General features: G+C 39.6%; 1 protein-coding gene across 3 annotated transcripts in view; it reads right to left on the bottom strand.

Moving 5' to 3' along the window:
- LARS1 (leucyl-tRNA synthetase 1) overlaps positions 1–15,791 on the bottom strand; it is a 34,304-nt gene that overhangs the window by 1,339 nt on the left and 17,174 nt on the right. For all 3 annotated transcript variants that reach the window (XM_075510460.1, XM_075510458.1, XM_075510459.1), the window contains 12 exons: positions 13,662–13,874; positions 12,187–12,244; positions 11,216–11,279; positions 10,425–10,608; positions 10,091–10,181; positions 9,091–9,231; positions 8,387–8,527; positions 8,181–8,291; positions 6,916–7,026; positions 4,644–4,748; positions 2,703–2,798; positions 1,584–1,716 (listed from right to left, as the gene is read on the bottom strand). In XM_075510460.1, coding sequence (XP_075366575.1) covers positions 1,584–1,716; positions 2,703–2,798; positions 4,644–4,748; positions 6,916–7,026; positions 8,181–8,291; positions 8,387–8,527; positions 9,091–9,231; positions 10,091–10,181; positions 10,425–10,608; positions 11,216–11,279; positions 12,187–12,244; positions 13,662–13,874 — 1,448 coding nt within the window. The remainder of the gene's footprint in view (positions 1–1,583; positions 1,717–2,702; positions 2,799–4,643; positions 4,749–6,915; positions 7,027–8,180; positions 8,292–8,386; positions 8,528–9,090; positions 9,232–10,090; positions 10,182–10,424; positions 10,609–11,215; positions 11,280–12,186; positions 12,245–13,661; positions 13,875–15,791) is intronic.

Below are 15,791 nucleotides of genomic sequence, written 5' to 3'. Positions count from 1 at the left end.
AACAATGTCTGACATGAAATTTTATCATGCTATTCTGTGTTTTCCTAAAATATCTTTCCCAACAGGTGGATACGTGAGGAATACTAAAATTATCAACAAGTAGGCTAGAAAAAGCATTGCTTATTTCCATGAAAAATCAAAGGAAAAGCACCCACCCTGAAATACTGCTACTTACAAAGACCACCTTTAGACTGTCAAGATACCACAAACATTTAAACTGACCGTAGCAGCACTCCTAAGAGGCAGCTTTTATTCCAACTGCAACAAGGCAAAAAACAGGAAAGAGGCCAAGATTTTCTCAGTGCCACACAATGAGACAGTGACGAAGATGAAAACAGCATCTCTCCTCTTCTGCCTTGTGAGTGCACATCACCTCAAGAACTTACGTGGCAGCAGAAAAGCCCTGCATAAAGTTACCAGACAGAAAACTATTTAGAAAGCAAAGAAGCAAGAGGAGGCAAAGTAATTACTGGCAGCAATCGGGATTTTTGCCAAAAAAAAGGAACCTCCACAGAGTTGGATTTTCTTCCTATGACAGAATTCAGGTTCCTAAGCCACTTCAGAGCACTCGACATGCTCTAAGTAAATGTGCCGTAGCAAAAGCAGCACCCCCAAGCTCTGCCTGGAGACCTTTATCAGAGCCATCGCTGCACCACCACTGAGGCACCAACCTCTGGTAAGCGAGCAGTGATGACGCCGTCAGACACAGCAGCAAGTTCTGGCTCCTCGGCCTCTCTTGCTTGGATCTCCGCTACTGGCAACCAGCTAACACCAGGGGATGGAACAGGGAGCCTTACAGCAGCTTAACCGCAAAGTCAGGTTCACTGGTGATGAAACGCTTTCACGCTGGAATCCACTATTGGCCGTGGACCGAGTGCTCTCAAAGAAATTCTCCCAGTACTTACTGTGTCTCTTAGGACTGCAGAGTTCAACGTTTAACAGCTGAAATAAACTATTACTGCATAAAGAATACGAGAGTAGAGAGGGAAGAAATAGCTCAGAGGGTTCAAAAGGAGTAGTAAACTAGCTCCCACAAAGGTTGCTAGTTCGAGTTTGGCCTAAACAATGGTAATTGATAGGCTATTGAGCGATTCTCCAGTAATCCCAATTTTAAGTGAACAGATAGTTTTCCACTATGAACTGGGACAGAAATTATTAGGAGCCAACGTAGTAACTCTTAAATTAATTCACCTTAGGCTAAATAGAAAAATAAATTTGGTAGATTTTTTTTCAGCCCTGGGCTCCAAAATAGAAGTGGCAGAAGCTGCCCATAACCAGTTATGGGACTAACTCTTTTTCATAGAAATTCAAAGCACACGGGGAAATATCATCCATATTAATCTCTGGTTGAAACTAGGTTTCAGTGTACCAGTGGCAGAACAAAAGACTAATGAGGAAAACCCACAGAAAAGCCCACCTATCTGCAGATTACCTCTTCTTGTTCACTCAAACACAAAACTTCTTGCTCCTTTCTAAGCATCTATGACAGCAGCACAAACTTCAGCTGCTTTGTTTCCATTTCTCTCCTGGAAACATTAATCTAATCAGCATGTGATAGCTGCATGTCTGTGCTAGTATTTTACCTTTGATTCCCCTGTCCATCTTCATTAAGCGTCTGATCACTGTCTCTCTGTTGTCTCCTTGCCTGATTTCAATTTTTGTAGAGAAGTGGCCATTTGATGGTTGAGGGTTCACCAAAAATACAGACACACTGGGCTGTAAGAAAGTTAATACAAACATTAAAGGGGAATCTGTATTTGTGATCCAAGCCTCAGAGGAAACTTGAAACTACAACAAATAAATATCATCTATCAACAAATATTCTGGACGGATAAATTTCATTTAGAAACACTGACTGCCAGTGGCAGAACGCAGGCACTCCCACAACTCTTCAAAACATAACCCACAGTATGGACAAGTTTTTAGGACATATTTAGGGAAATCAATCAAATTTTTACTGTTGAAAAGTATTAGAGCTAGAAATATTCATACATGATACCACCGTCGCAGAGTTTCACTAATCTTACCCACCACTCACTACTTCTTCCAAGACTCCAGGACACAGCTGTAGGAATACTTTTGAAAGTTTTTATTTTTATGCAACTGAATGCCATTTATTAGCCCATTATAAGCTAACAGATAAACATAGAAAGCATTAAAAAAACACTAAGATTCAGCAAACAAGTAATACACAGTTTCACATGGAAATTTATATCACCTTAAAACAAGTATAATAAGCAACACAACAATTCCTAAATAACAGTGGTGAAGTGAGATTCAGCCATACTTGCACAAGACCTTCTCAATTCTCTATTTTTGGCCTATGTTTTAACTAGAATACAATCTACCTCATCTAAAGAGGGGTAGCTGAGGCATATGGCTGAAAGAAACAAATAGAAGAATATGCTAATGCTCAGATCATCTGTTTTTAACAGTCTTCAGGTCACGTCATTAAATTGTGCTGACTGGAAGAGCCTCAAGCTAAGGTACAATCACAGTCACATTTAGGGCTCTATACAGAGGAAGAAAAAAAAAAATCGTAATTGCTTCAGATGTTTCTTGTTTTGAAGGGGTGTTGGATCAAAGGCAAAAAAATCCAATGTTCGTGTCTGATTAAAGTTTTTAAATGGCATATTTGCTTTTGTTTGGGGTTTTTTTAAATTAAGTTTTCAGACTTCCAATATCTGAATGTCTGATTTTACCTCAGTTCTGAATATGGAAAATGGTTTTCCAGGACAGCAGTCTTCTTTTATTTTATCTTCTGCTTCAGATGCGAACTTCACTTCAATGTGATCCAACTGTTAAAAAAAGAAAAAAAAAAAAAAGGGGGGTGGGGAGGGAAATAAACAGGAGTTTAATCACTTTTGGAGGGAACAACAGCAGGAGTTACCAGGCCTATCAAACAACTGCTCGCACAGTAAAGCGGAAAGGAAATGCGCATTGACGTAAGGCAACACTAGCACACCCAAAAATCACACCACACTGTTTGGAGGGGACTCTGAGGGTCACCTGCTCCCTGCTCGAAGCGGGACTGCTGCCCACGCCGGACCCCAGCCTCTCGGGTAGCCTGCTGCCTGCCCCACCACCACACCGCTGCCCTAGCAGAAAACCTCTCCTCGTGTCCCACCTCAGCCTCACGAGCTGCAACTCCAGCAGTAACTCCCGGTTACTGCCCCTTGTTCGACTGCCAGCCCGCTACCAAGAAAGAACTTGGCTTTATCATCTTTGTAATTCTCCAAGCAGCAGCAGATTTCTCCGAGACCTTCCCCTCAGCCAGTCTCGACAAGCCCCCTCCTTCAGCCTCTCACGGGAGGGCACGCGCTCAGGCTCCCCCCAGCCACCCTGATGGTCCTCTGCTCAACAGCCGCGTTTAAACTGGGGGTGCAGAGTCGGGGAGGACGAGAGGGGGGCACGACACCGACACATACTCCGAATTGGGGCTCAGTAGAGCCGAATGGAGATGGATGACTTCCCTTGACTTGCCAAATCACGTCCTATACAGGTAACTCCTCCTAACGTAGGTCAACACGCAGCGTGGCTCATTTGCAGTGACAGCACACTCGCAGTAAGTTCACGTGAATCCTGACAAGCCCACAGGAGCCCCAACGCCCCTCGCAGCAGAGCTGATGGCCAGCCAGCCACTTCCAACTCATACAGAAACGTGGGGTGATTCTGCCCTGGTACAAAACTTGACAATTCCTGCTAAACTTCAGGAGATTTCATAGCCCAGTTCTCAATTTCTCTAGATTCTCCTGCATGAAAGATCCACTGTTTAACAGATCCACTGCTCCCTCCCCCAGTTCAGTGAGTTTTGCAGGTTTACAGGTATTTTGAAATAAAAGTTGTTGCTCGCTCTTGACTTCACTCTGATATGGGACAAGTCCAATAAAACCACATTTATTTCATACTGTACAGGTCACAAAATGAAGTTTTGCAATATATATGTATTTTCTAATTCTTGAAAGAGGTGCTTTTTTCCTTTTTTTTTTTTTTTTTTTTTTTTTTTTTTTTTTACCACAAACCTGCCTGAGCTGTCCCCTCATTAACATATTGCCTATTGAACTGAATTCTGGTTATCATATGAAGCAGCATAACTGCTACTAGACTGGCACCCATTTCACTATATACCACAGTTTTAAAAGCCCTGCCCAGAACCTGCTCCTTGCAGAGGGCAGGGTAATCTGCTACAGTTAACATGCCACTGTAAGAGTCCAAGGGTACAAGGCTAAGGACTCCGATCATTCTTGCTAGTAATGCCTTGAAACATCTCCTTCTCATTTCTTCAGCTGAAAAAATGTAAGATACTGGTTGGCTCAGAGAAAAATGTCTCTTCAAAAGTGTCACTGGACTTTCCTATCACAGGTACAACCAGTACCACAGCAAAAATCACCGCTGTTTTGTGGGAACATGTTTGTACACTACACACCTACCACTGTGTCTCATGCCTCTATTTAACAGATTTATACACCTATGTTTGACAAATTTAAACAGTAAGATCAAAATACAGAAAGTTGATAAAAAACTATCACTTGAGCAATGTACACCCAGAAGTTAATGTAAACAGGCTCAGAGCCTTAGGGAAGGCTGGTCCTCCAGCTATCCCAATAAAAACCAAGTAATGAATATGCCAAGTATATACCAACCTCCAGGGAATTTGTCAAATAGACAATATTCTCCATAAGCACTGCACGTTCATCAAATTCCAGTTCCAGATCAAGAACACGTGAACCATTCTTCTCCAGATTTTCCTGTCAGAGGAAAAGAAAAAAAAAAGGATTAAAACCCTCTAAACGCTGAAGTAAAATGATGCTTCAAAATGGCAAACTATCTACATTAGTCATGAAAAGAATAGGCTTTTAAATATGAGAGCTCTCTGCTGGCACAACATGCTAACGTAGGAGCAATAATTTTCTTGTAACAGGGTTTCTTCTACAGGGAGTTAGTGACACTGATGGGAGGAGTAAGAGCAATTAGAACACATTTTTAATATAGAATTGAAAAGGTGTTTGACATTCACAGTTATTTATAATCCCTACTTAATGTGCAGGTTGAGAATTCACAAAATAAGTCAGCATTTCAGCGGTATTTCACAGCAGGAAATTCAGTCTTATGACCTAGTTTAAAATAAGGGCCAAGCATACAACAACTGGACATGTTCACAGCAGTTGTAAAACAAGTTCTCTGCAGGGAAATAACAACCACTTTACATGTTAACATAAAAGTAACTTAATTAGTCCAGAAAGCCAACAGCAACAGTCACAAGAGACAAAGTATTAAAGGCAATAGAAAAACCACATGATTCCCACCCCCCACCCCCCCCAAAAACAGAACTTCCTCTTCGGAATTTAATCTGTCCCTTTCTTGCTTTCATATGCTGAGCCAGCTGTCTCCTTTGAAACTCTGCTTTGTCAGACTCAGCATGGTTGTGGTTTCCTGGTTTCCTTGTCAGTTTAACGTGAAAGATTCCCTACATTAACACTGAATTGCTTCCCTTTGTAAATCACAGAGTTTCTTCTACATTTAATCTCTCCTCTGACACATAGGAAGCACAAGCAGAAATGCTCCTTGTACACTGGAATTGCTGAATAATTGGTTTCAGAGAAAAACATACTGACCTAGGGAGTCTGAGCTCAGATGTTTCTACGTCTTGATGTGAAATTGCTTACTGCTCTTTAAAAGTGAAAGGATCGATTACCGGGGAAGCCTCAGCATGCCAACCCACTCCCCGTGTGCACCAGGATCACTCACTACTGCCAGGCTAAGGACATCAAAACACGGGGGTGTTTCAGACCTAACACACTTGTAGGATTAAAAGCTTGTCTGACCTTTTCCAACTGCATCAGCTGATCTAACACACCACTACATCTCTTTACAACCCTCGCTTATACAGGAAGCTTCATAGCTGCTTTGTGCTCTCTGTTCCTCTGAAGGCTTCTGAGCTACCATGGAAAGGAGTAATTAGAATAACCTTAGAGAGAGGGCAAAAGAGCACCTCCATTTATAAAATATGACAAGGCTTACAAATACAAGATGTTATTACATGCATTTTAAAAATCAAGCTAAAGCTTAAGGAGAAGGAGTAATATTTTTACACACTAAGATTTTTTCCATTACTAATCCCTCTCAACTTCTACAGATCATGAGTAGAAGTCAAAAAGGTTTTAAGTCCTACTCTGCCCCTCCTTTTTTTATTTAAAATTGTGCTTATTCTTTGTTTCTTGAACCTTCCTAGTTCCTGTACTGAATTTTTATCTGCAACAGCAAGCACAAAAAAGTTTCTTTAAAAAAAAATGCAAGCCAAGATTTTTCCCAGACTCATGCAAGCCTATGAAATAATAATGAAATGTCAGAATATTAGTGATAAAACAGAAGAATGATACACAAAATTCGTAATTCCATTCAGGGCTCACAACAGTCCCTTTTTTCCTCCCTTAAGTGCAGTGCAATCCATTATCTCTAGCCTTGTTCTTAACTTTCAAATATTAAGCATTTTTATGTGTCCAGAGCAACACCTTATTCTCATTTCAGCATGAAAAACCAGAAAAGTCAAATATGGTGCATTTCAAATGTAGAGGAATCCACTTGTATTTGAAGCACAGACTGTATAACCTGCAAAGTACCAAACTACCAAGCCTCAACTAGACCATTAGTTCACCTGGGCCAATTCACATAGAGACAATTTTATTATATCTTTCTTCCAGAGATGTCAAAGAAGTTTATAACCAAAAACATGAAGATGCCCAATAAGCAAGGGGCAGGATAGAGACTGAAGTCAAAAGTTAGTAGGAGATCCAGGAATGAAACAAAGGAAACAACAATACCCATGCATGAAGTTACAGATTACCGTTGCCTTTGTCCGACATGTTTCATGCACTAAAGCTTTTTCTAGACAAGAACCGTCCCTCTGACACTTACCTTAATCATGGCAACAAAAGGCATAACCTTCTTCATATACTTCTTCAGCTCTGGCAAGGTGTTAAGCTCACTGGCAATTACTTTATTATCTGGCAGTTGACCTCCACTGACCTAAAGATTGATGAACACCCATTAAAAAGTATAGGTTTCATTAAGAAAACTTGCCCTTTAATATCATACACCCTTCGTGCTTTCCCATAAATACCAGCAAGGTTTGTCATCATCATTGATTCCACATATAATAATCTTCTCAGCCCTTTGAAACATTTTAAAAGTCAAATTTTAAAACTTCGACCAAAAAAAGCCAGATAACTACTGCCATTCAGGCAACTCAGTATTATTCTGCATTTTCTTTGTTCTTTCTGGTGACTATATATTAATATACTTAAATTTTCTACCAGAATGCATTTTAAATACACATTTAAGCCTTATCACAAGCACATTTTTAAGCACTAGTTTCCTGAATTGTTTGGGGTTTACCTCCAAAATTTAGGTATTTGCAACAATCCTATTTAGTGCATCAGACTGAACAGCAGATTTTAACACCAATGCAGAAAAAAGCCTATAGAATGCCCAAAGTTTAACACCCCAAAACCAAATTTCATATGAGAAATATTGTTTATCTCAATACCGCAAGTTGGAAAAGTCATGACTCTCTAAACTATCAGCTACAATACTGATTTGTTCAAGCTGAGAAGGATGGTTCATCCAGGTGCCAAAAGCCACCCTCATCAGTTTCCCCATGTCAGAGGCACAGATTCTTCTGCTTTCAGAAAAGCTTACTTCTTCTACTTGCGACTGATGCATTGCATTTCAACATAGTTCTTGTAACATCACTGAATAGTATACATCTATTCAAGGACTAAAACAACGCTTCTAAGCCCACTTGCACAGTAAGGCAGCATTAATCTGTCAGCCAACAATGTTTCCTCAGAAATATACTTGGGAAGACTATTTTAAAAGCTATCCACTTGCAAACGAAAAAACCAACAGAACCAAAGAACCAACAGAACAACAGCTTTTTACTCAGATTGTCAAAAAACAATGAAATCGTATGTCAAATCAATGACACTCCTTGGGACATTTTCATTAAACACCAAAATTTACTGGACAGTTGTAAAAGCATAAAGAAGATTAAAACTATCTTGCTTTATATTTAAATAATTTGGTAACAAATTACAGCTTATAAGCTTTTTACAGATAGGAAAAAAAGAGCCCACAAAAAAGCAGGTAAGCAGCCCAAAGAAACATGAAAGGATGACCACCTGATAGTGCTTGCGCAGAACTGATAAGGTGGTGTGCTGCCAAGGCGGGTAGTTCTTTGCCACGTAGATGGTACAGTGAGAAGGCTTCTGGGAAGGTTCTTTAGTACTTTTCTAAGGAAACAAAGAAGAAAAATTAGGAAGGAGTCCTGAGGCAATACAGAATTATCAAGTACGCACACTTAAAAAGATGACCTAGTACACTTCACCTTTCCTTTCACAGGTGCCATGTAGCTCTTGAGGCGGAGTCGGAGCTCATGAGCTGCTTCCATGAGGTACTGAGAGGAGCGAATTAGTACCTCATCCACAGGACCCGCTGTCGGCCATGAGGCTCTCATGATGGAATCAGGCTTTGAAGAAAGGAAGAAGTGACATGCACCGAGATGAAAACACATCAGTCTCTGGTGGTTTGTCAGCCCATTATAGCTTGACTGGAAACTGGAGTTTAGACAGGCTGAACCTCAACGAGCACCCACCTATAGCCAGGTCATAAAGGAGTAAACGTACAGCCAACAAGCATTTATTTGCAACTGTGTTAAGGACTATACATACAATTACACCTGCCATAGAGCTACATAACTTCATCTACAAGCACAAGGCACTTAAAAAAATGAAAAAACGGTTTCATGCATAAGTGTAGGAATATCGCATTACTTGGGTTAATTTTAGTTCACCTCTTTGTGAGCAGACAACCGAAGTGACTTGTATTAAAGTTGCATACATCATGATAGTAACAGGCTAACTCCGTATGTTCACTGTCCTATGGACAATAAGCTATTATGGCTCTTCATATTATAAGACATATGTATCTTCTACTTGCATATGAAAGACATCCATAAGCCTGATATGAGCCTTACTAAAAATCGGTAAAAGTTTAGATCTGAATCAAATGACAAAACTGAAACATCAGTACCTTTCCCAGCAGTGACCAGATGTGCTCACATAAGTGGGGACAGATAGGAGCCAAGAGCAGAGTCTGAACTTCAATAAACTGAAACACCAACTCTCTGTGCATTCCTTCTATCGCCAGCTCACGATATTTATCTTTTGCTGCCTGAAACACAGCCAATGCAACCATCGTTAACACACTCCAACTGCCATGGAGAAACACTTAGAAGAAAACACACACAATTCTCTGCTCTAATATGCCTTTAGAATGTAAGCAGCTTAGAAGTCAATAATGGATTATTACAAGAACTGTATTTTTCTAAAGCACTTGAGTGTGAATCTGTCAGTTGCCCATTTGATTTTTGCATTAATATGGTACTTTTTAAAAAGTGTTTATTGGCACAGACATAAAAGACAAAATTACCCACAACTGTGTATCAGGTACTATCATCCTGAATAGCTTGCATAAAGATACTAACATGTACTAAGAAAAAGGCAATGAATATAATCTATCATTATACATATAATTCAGCCTACTTAATCATATTCCTGAATATCATAAAGCAGCCACATAAAGGAGTCTCTGCAATTCATTAAGTGAAGTGGCATGGTTCAGCAGACACTCTGGAGACATGGTTTATTGAATATACCAAAAAGCACTCTGCTTCCAAACCATTTTGTTGATGTATTATCTGGATTTCTTATGAAGAGTTCCTTATGACAAAGGAGCTACAGAAAGGAAATACTCTTTTTAATAGTGTCTTTTTTTAAGCAGCTTTTTGCTCATATTAGGTATCAGGACTATTTACAGCATCACAGTGTCTTCCTCTGGAACTTTGTAAAAATGATACAAGCAGACCTTTACAATTTTAGATTTATTCCATTAAAGCACTCTTGTTTCTTGGCACAATTCTGATTCCAATTCAGCTGTATAATTAAGGATCAGAGACATCAGGATCAAAAGAAATCCACAAAGTAACAAATACCAAGTGTTAGCTTCTTACACCTAGAAAGATACCTCCTACCTGAAATTCAAAGAAGCCAGTTTTCAGAGCTTCCTTAAACATCATCTTCTCATAATTTTGGTCTGTCTTCATTATGCCTGCACTCATTTCACTAGGGAGGGAAGGGAAGTGAAAACATCAGTATTGCATAGTCTACCCCACATAACAGCAACACTGTGTAAAACAACACTATCAATGTCATTAGTGCAGCACAATCACATAACCTATTCTGTAATGTGTTTTGTTTTATGGAATCCATTAATTTGTAGAAAAAAATAACTACAGAGATACTCCTTGAAAAAAAGAAAGAAAAAGAAAAAAAGACCAAACTGTATTATTAGCCTTTGTACAGTACCTGGCAAAGACTCTGTCATTGAAGGTGTTGGCAGGACCACTTCTTAGACTGTCTCTGTTTGCAATCATCTCCTTTACCCACTCCACCCATGTGTAGAGACGAAGAATACCAGCATCTGCCATGGCTTCCACAAAGTTGGCATCTTCGACAGTGTCTCCAGCATCAGCCAAGGCTAAGCGCATGCCTGAAAGAAAGGGGATCAGCTAACATGGCTGGCATGCAATTAGCTGGTAGATATAGATGCAGGAGGCATGGGACTCGACGTACAACTAACTTTTCATTATGAGTTAATAAAATGCAAAGTGAATTTACAAATGGCCTGGCCAGCTAGAGAGAGATGTCTCAAATGATGCACTTTATCCAGGAGCGGTACACTGCCCTCCTTAGGGAGGAAACCAGACAGACACCAAGAACCAGAAGACTAGTACAATCACTGTCCAAAAAACAAGAGCATGCAAGAAGCAACAAGGGCATGCATGTATGAGGCACGCTGTGTGCATCAAGAGCATGTGTCTTATGTTTTGATGTCTTAAGCAAATGTGGAAGAATGAAACGGGCACCCTCTAGGAGGGCTCAACACCAGGAGCAGTTCTTGGTTGAAACAGCTGTTGTACTAACATGCATCCCAATTTTCTAAATAGAGTTCAGCTTTTCAAACAAGAACAGGTGGTAAGCAGTAGATTTATTGCAATTCATTACTCCAATAAACTCACTGCTCCTTTGAGAGCAGAACACTAATTTTAGTAATTTTGGCATAACTGAAAACCAGATGCAGGTCAGAACATACTTACCATCTGCAGAAAACTTGTCAACAGCTTGAGTTAGGGTAAGAAAGTTGCCTGTAGATTTAGACATCTGAAAGAAATAGAAGAGTCTTTGTTTTCTCACACATCCATTTTGTTGCTGGATACGCAAGACAGGCTCAACAAGGGTTTAGACAAACCACTGAGAAAGTATTTTCTCATGAATCGTAGCAAAAGCAATTTGGAAAATCTGAACTAGGTCTCACGGTAAAGCAGACTAAACTTTGCAAGCGCTCATCTAACTCCTGAATGTTGAACTTGTCTCGAGACTTACACAAGTTGTTACTACTAAGGTCCATAAACACCACAGCTGCAGGGAAACAGCAGCTGCCTTTGCATTGTTTGGGTTCCACCCCAGACTTTGTCAGGCTTTGAAAAATGGGACAACCAGTACCAAAATGTAATTCCAGAAATTACCCAAATTAAACTTAAATACTATTGCGAAATTGGTGTTTTCAGCTCATGCTGCATTGATTTTTCAAGAAGGACTCTGGTGGGTTTTTTTGCTTCATATTGGACAGTCTCCAAGGCCTAATTCCTAGGTTCAGGCACTTTTAAAATCAATTAAATTCAACTTCAGAACTTGCATACTTTAGAAGTTATCGGCACAAACTTTTTCTTCTCACTGCAGCTACTCCAACGCTTAACAAAGCTAAAATTTGACAAAAAAAGATTAATTCTACATTCTATATTACCCTAAAACATAATAGAAATGCACTGAAATCTTTACTAAACTGGTGAAGCCATACAAGAGCTAACTTAAGAAAAGTGTTAGATAGAATTGGAGGAAAGGCAGGTCTCTGCCTCTGATGAATGAAAAACTGGAGGGCACCAATGAAGAAACTAGAATTTTCACTATTTCCTCCTCTTGAATTCCGAGAAGGATTTTTCCAGTCTGGCTGGCAAGTACCTATTTTGACAACTACAAAAGCCATCTCGTACATGGAAGCTCACTATACCTTTTCAGAATTGAGAAGGAGATGTCCATTTGCTCTCACAGCTACTGGCCATTTTTCTCTGTTTGAAGACAAGATACAAAGCATTTGGTAAAGTAAATACATTTTCTCTTTTAAAAAAAAAATAACAAACATTTTATGTTTCAGTTTGGGATGAACAGCTTAAGTGGAATCTTCAAAAAAGTACCTAGGGAGTGTCTTAAAAAAATTAAGGAGTGTCTTTGAAGACGGAAAGAACTACAATATAAGGGTTAGGGATTATCACTGCTGAAATGCAAAACAGGGAGCATTGCACCTACAATTACACTTCATTTACCCCACCTCCTTCTATTCAGCTACATTTCATTTAAAGGCCAGCGACTGGCATTGCCCAACAGCACTTGATAGAGCTAAGTCCCACAGATCTCTACCAACAGAGGAAGCAAATACCAAATTCCCCACGACCATCTTTAGGGTACATGAGAAAACAGCTTTTCCTATATACAGTTTTACACAACTCTTAAATAGAGGTTCAAGGGAATGCAAACATAGCATCCTAATGCACAGAACTACACCTTTCCAAAAGCACCATGTGATCAGCAAAGACTCTCAACCCGTACTGCATAGTCCATGGGAATAGGTATACAGTTTTAACGACCCTTGAGAAGTAATTAAGAAAGCTTAACGATAATAAAGTTACTTAAAATCCCAGTGCAGGAATACAATTCAATACTGGAAAATACCTAGGAGGAGATATTTACAGATGACATTTGACTTTTATAAAACAGGCCAATGAAAACTGAAGTTAAAATTTGTTCTCCACTTTTACACATTTGCCTTTTCATGTGGCTACCTAACTGAGCATTTCATGCCTCCATAGATAGCTAAAACAAATGAAAAATAGCATCAAACACCACAATTCCAACATTGGCTGCATTTGGATTTAGCTCTAGATGCTGCTACTTAGTATTCTCTCCACTCCCAAAGGAGGAAAAAACCCCTAAAGATACACCAATGCTGTCTCAATATGTTTTTACACATATCCTCTAAAGAAGCACCAAGCCAAGGTACTGTTTAGTTAGCACATAAATCCTTAGGTTTGCTCTAGGGCTGACTGAAACTGCCAAGTCAATTATGCTACACGCTAGAATTCCAGTGTTTAGAACAAACAGGATTTCAGCAAGTCAACTAGAAGTCATGTTATGCAGTTAGATTTCGGTTTTGCTTTAAACAATGTTTTAGAATTCGAATGTAAGAATCTTGCATCTTAAAATCTGTAAAGGATTCTAGAAAAAACAGGGGAAATAAAGGTAAAAAGCCTTCAATTTCAATAACTTCTCCTACAGACAACTGTGACAAAGCTGTGATATGAAAGAATACATTTTCAACCTAATTCTGAATGTTGTACAGTCCAAAAAAGCCATTAGCAAGAGTACCAGAACTACAAACTCTGCAGTGTTATCTCCTGCAGACCTGTTTTGCATTATCTCCAAGCTTACCTTTGATCTGACCACATAGCCACATGGTTATAGAGGTAGTACGACAGATGATTTGGAACAAGATCTTTGCCAGAAACTCTGAGATCCACAGGATACCAAAATTCAAACTCCTCCTTTAGCTTGTCCAACTTTTCTTTTGGAATCTCTGTTTTAGGCAACGGAGCTGCCTTGAAGAAGATGTAATCCCAAACTTCTTTGCTCATTTGATGTGCCCTGCACAGAATTAGTCCCACATTGAGATGGCAGTAAAAGTTCCTCTTACGCTCCACAGCATTTTGAACAAGACAGCTTAAAACTGTTGATGCATTCGCACAACATACTCCATTCGATAAGCAGAGCAAACATGGACAAAGAGTGTACAGGTACTTTGTCTCAGATCAGATGAGCGAGTCCAACATCAGAAACAAAAACAGAACGGCTCGAGCCATGCCCTGCTTAAAATGCCCTTTGATATTACCCAATAAGGCATGAAGACTCCCGTAAAGAAAAAGTAATTAATAATTAAGGCATAACCTTGAATGTCCTGGAAACCTGATTATTTCTTTTCCAAATACCACCTCCCCCACCCCCAGCACCACTTGTGACCTTAACTGAACGCTGAAAACCTATTACTAGTACCTAAATTTCTCTGCCCTCCCTTGCACTGGGTCATACAGCCATTCCTTCTGGCTTCCATGAAAGTAAAAGAGCAGGAGTACAAGAGAATTGCTGTACAATTCAAGGTCGCCTCCTACATGGAAAAATTAGTGGTCTTTTCCCACTTTGAATGGAATTAATCCATTCAGAATTAACATTTACTATAAGACACATTTTACTAATTGCTAGAGGTAGGATCCACGATTTTGAATGAAAACACTGATGAGATGCAACTTAGACCCACAGCTCTGCAGCCACAAGCCTGCATTAAAAGAAAAAAATCCTTCTTGTTTCTACAGAGATTTTTATTCCTAGGTCCTTAGAATTTCACCGGAGTCCACCAGATACTACCTGCACACATTTCAAATTAAATAATTTCAAGTCAAAGTTTACTATTTGTTAACATCTACTAAGGTGCTTCGGCCTTTATTATGCATTCTGGATCCGAAGTACCTCCAGTACATATTAAACAGCTAGTTCAAACGACGGTCTTACCCGTACCTCTTTGCTGGCTCAGATCTGGTAGCTATTGTCCTATGCTTTGAATTACTGTTCCGCGCTGTGACTTAGCTTCTATGTTTGGTGCCAAAGATCGCTGTAACCAAATGGTGACTGGCATGAAGCACCATAAATCCCCTTTTACTTTACCCCACAGCGTAAGTCATAGTAAAAAGTGTTTGCTGACACTATAAGAAAGATGTTATCTACTCACGTAAGAGTACACTCTAATTGTATATACTTAATTACATCAAATCTATAATTCAGTGCTCAGGCTGCTCACTTCAAAGTTTGTTTCCAGACATGACTAGTATGTACGTAGCCTCTCTACAATTAGAGAGGTTTGAGCCAAAATTAAAACCTTGCCAAGTCTTTCAGAACTATTTCTGTTTGTAAGAATCCTCACTTTGGAAATGGTTTTCAGATCGGTTACAGCATTGAATAAGGTAAGCTCCAGTTCCAGTGTGTGAACTACTCAGAAAATAGTTCATCAAACATGCAGAATTAGAGCATATGATTCAAGGCAAGACTGGCAGTATTTTTTTCAATTCCAAATCAACTCTCTGATCTCTATCACTGAAAGTTCACAACCACTCCAACCAAGAGGTCACAGAGCAGTCTTGGGAGATATTTTGGTACAAATGCCTTCTCCCTCTTACTCTGAAGGTTTCCACATATGAGTTGTGGATAAAAGACAGTTCTAAGCTTCTAACAGTTACCAACTTTTAATACAGTGACAAAAACTAAGTGCTAATCTTGCCCACTTTGTACACTGAAGCATACAATTTTTCACAGTGGCAAAGCAGTCTCAATAAGCAGGGACACTTCAGCAGCCACTGACACCAATCACCCAAAAACACCTGGCAAGGACCATTTCAAGGCAAGTCGAACAAGTGTTAAAAAAGGTGATTTACTCTGCATACAGTTCTGCTTTCAGGAACATTCCTCCTCTCTCTCTGGCCACCATACTCCTTTCGCTTTCCTTATTTCCCTTCT

Source organism: Mycteria americana, chromosome 8 (genome assembly GCF_035582795.1).
Source record: "Mycteria americana isolate JAX WOST 10 ecotype Jacksonville Zoo and Gardens chromosome 8, USCA_MyAme_1.0, whole genome shotgun sequence".
NCBI classification, from domain to species: Eukaryota; Metazoa; Chordata; class Aves; order Ciconiiformes; family Ciconiidae; genus Mycteria; species Mycteria americana.
Note: the sequence above shows the minus strand (reverse complement) of the source record. Positions and strands in the feature narration are given on the sequence as shown.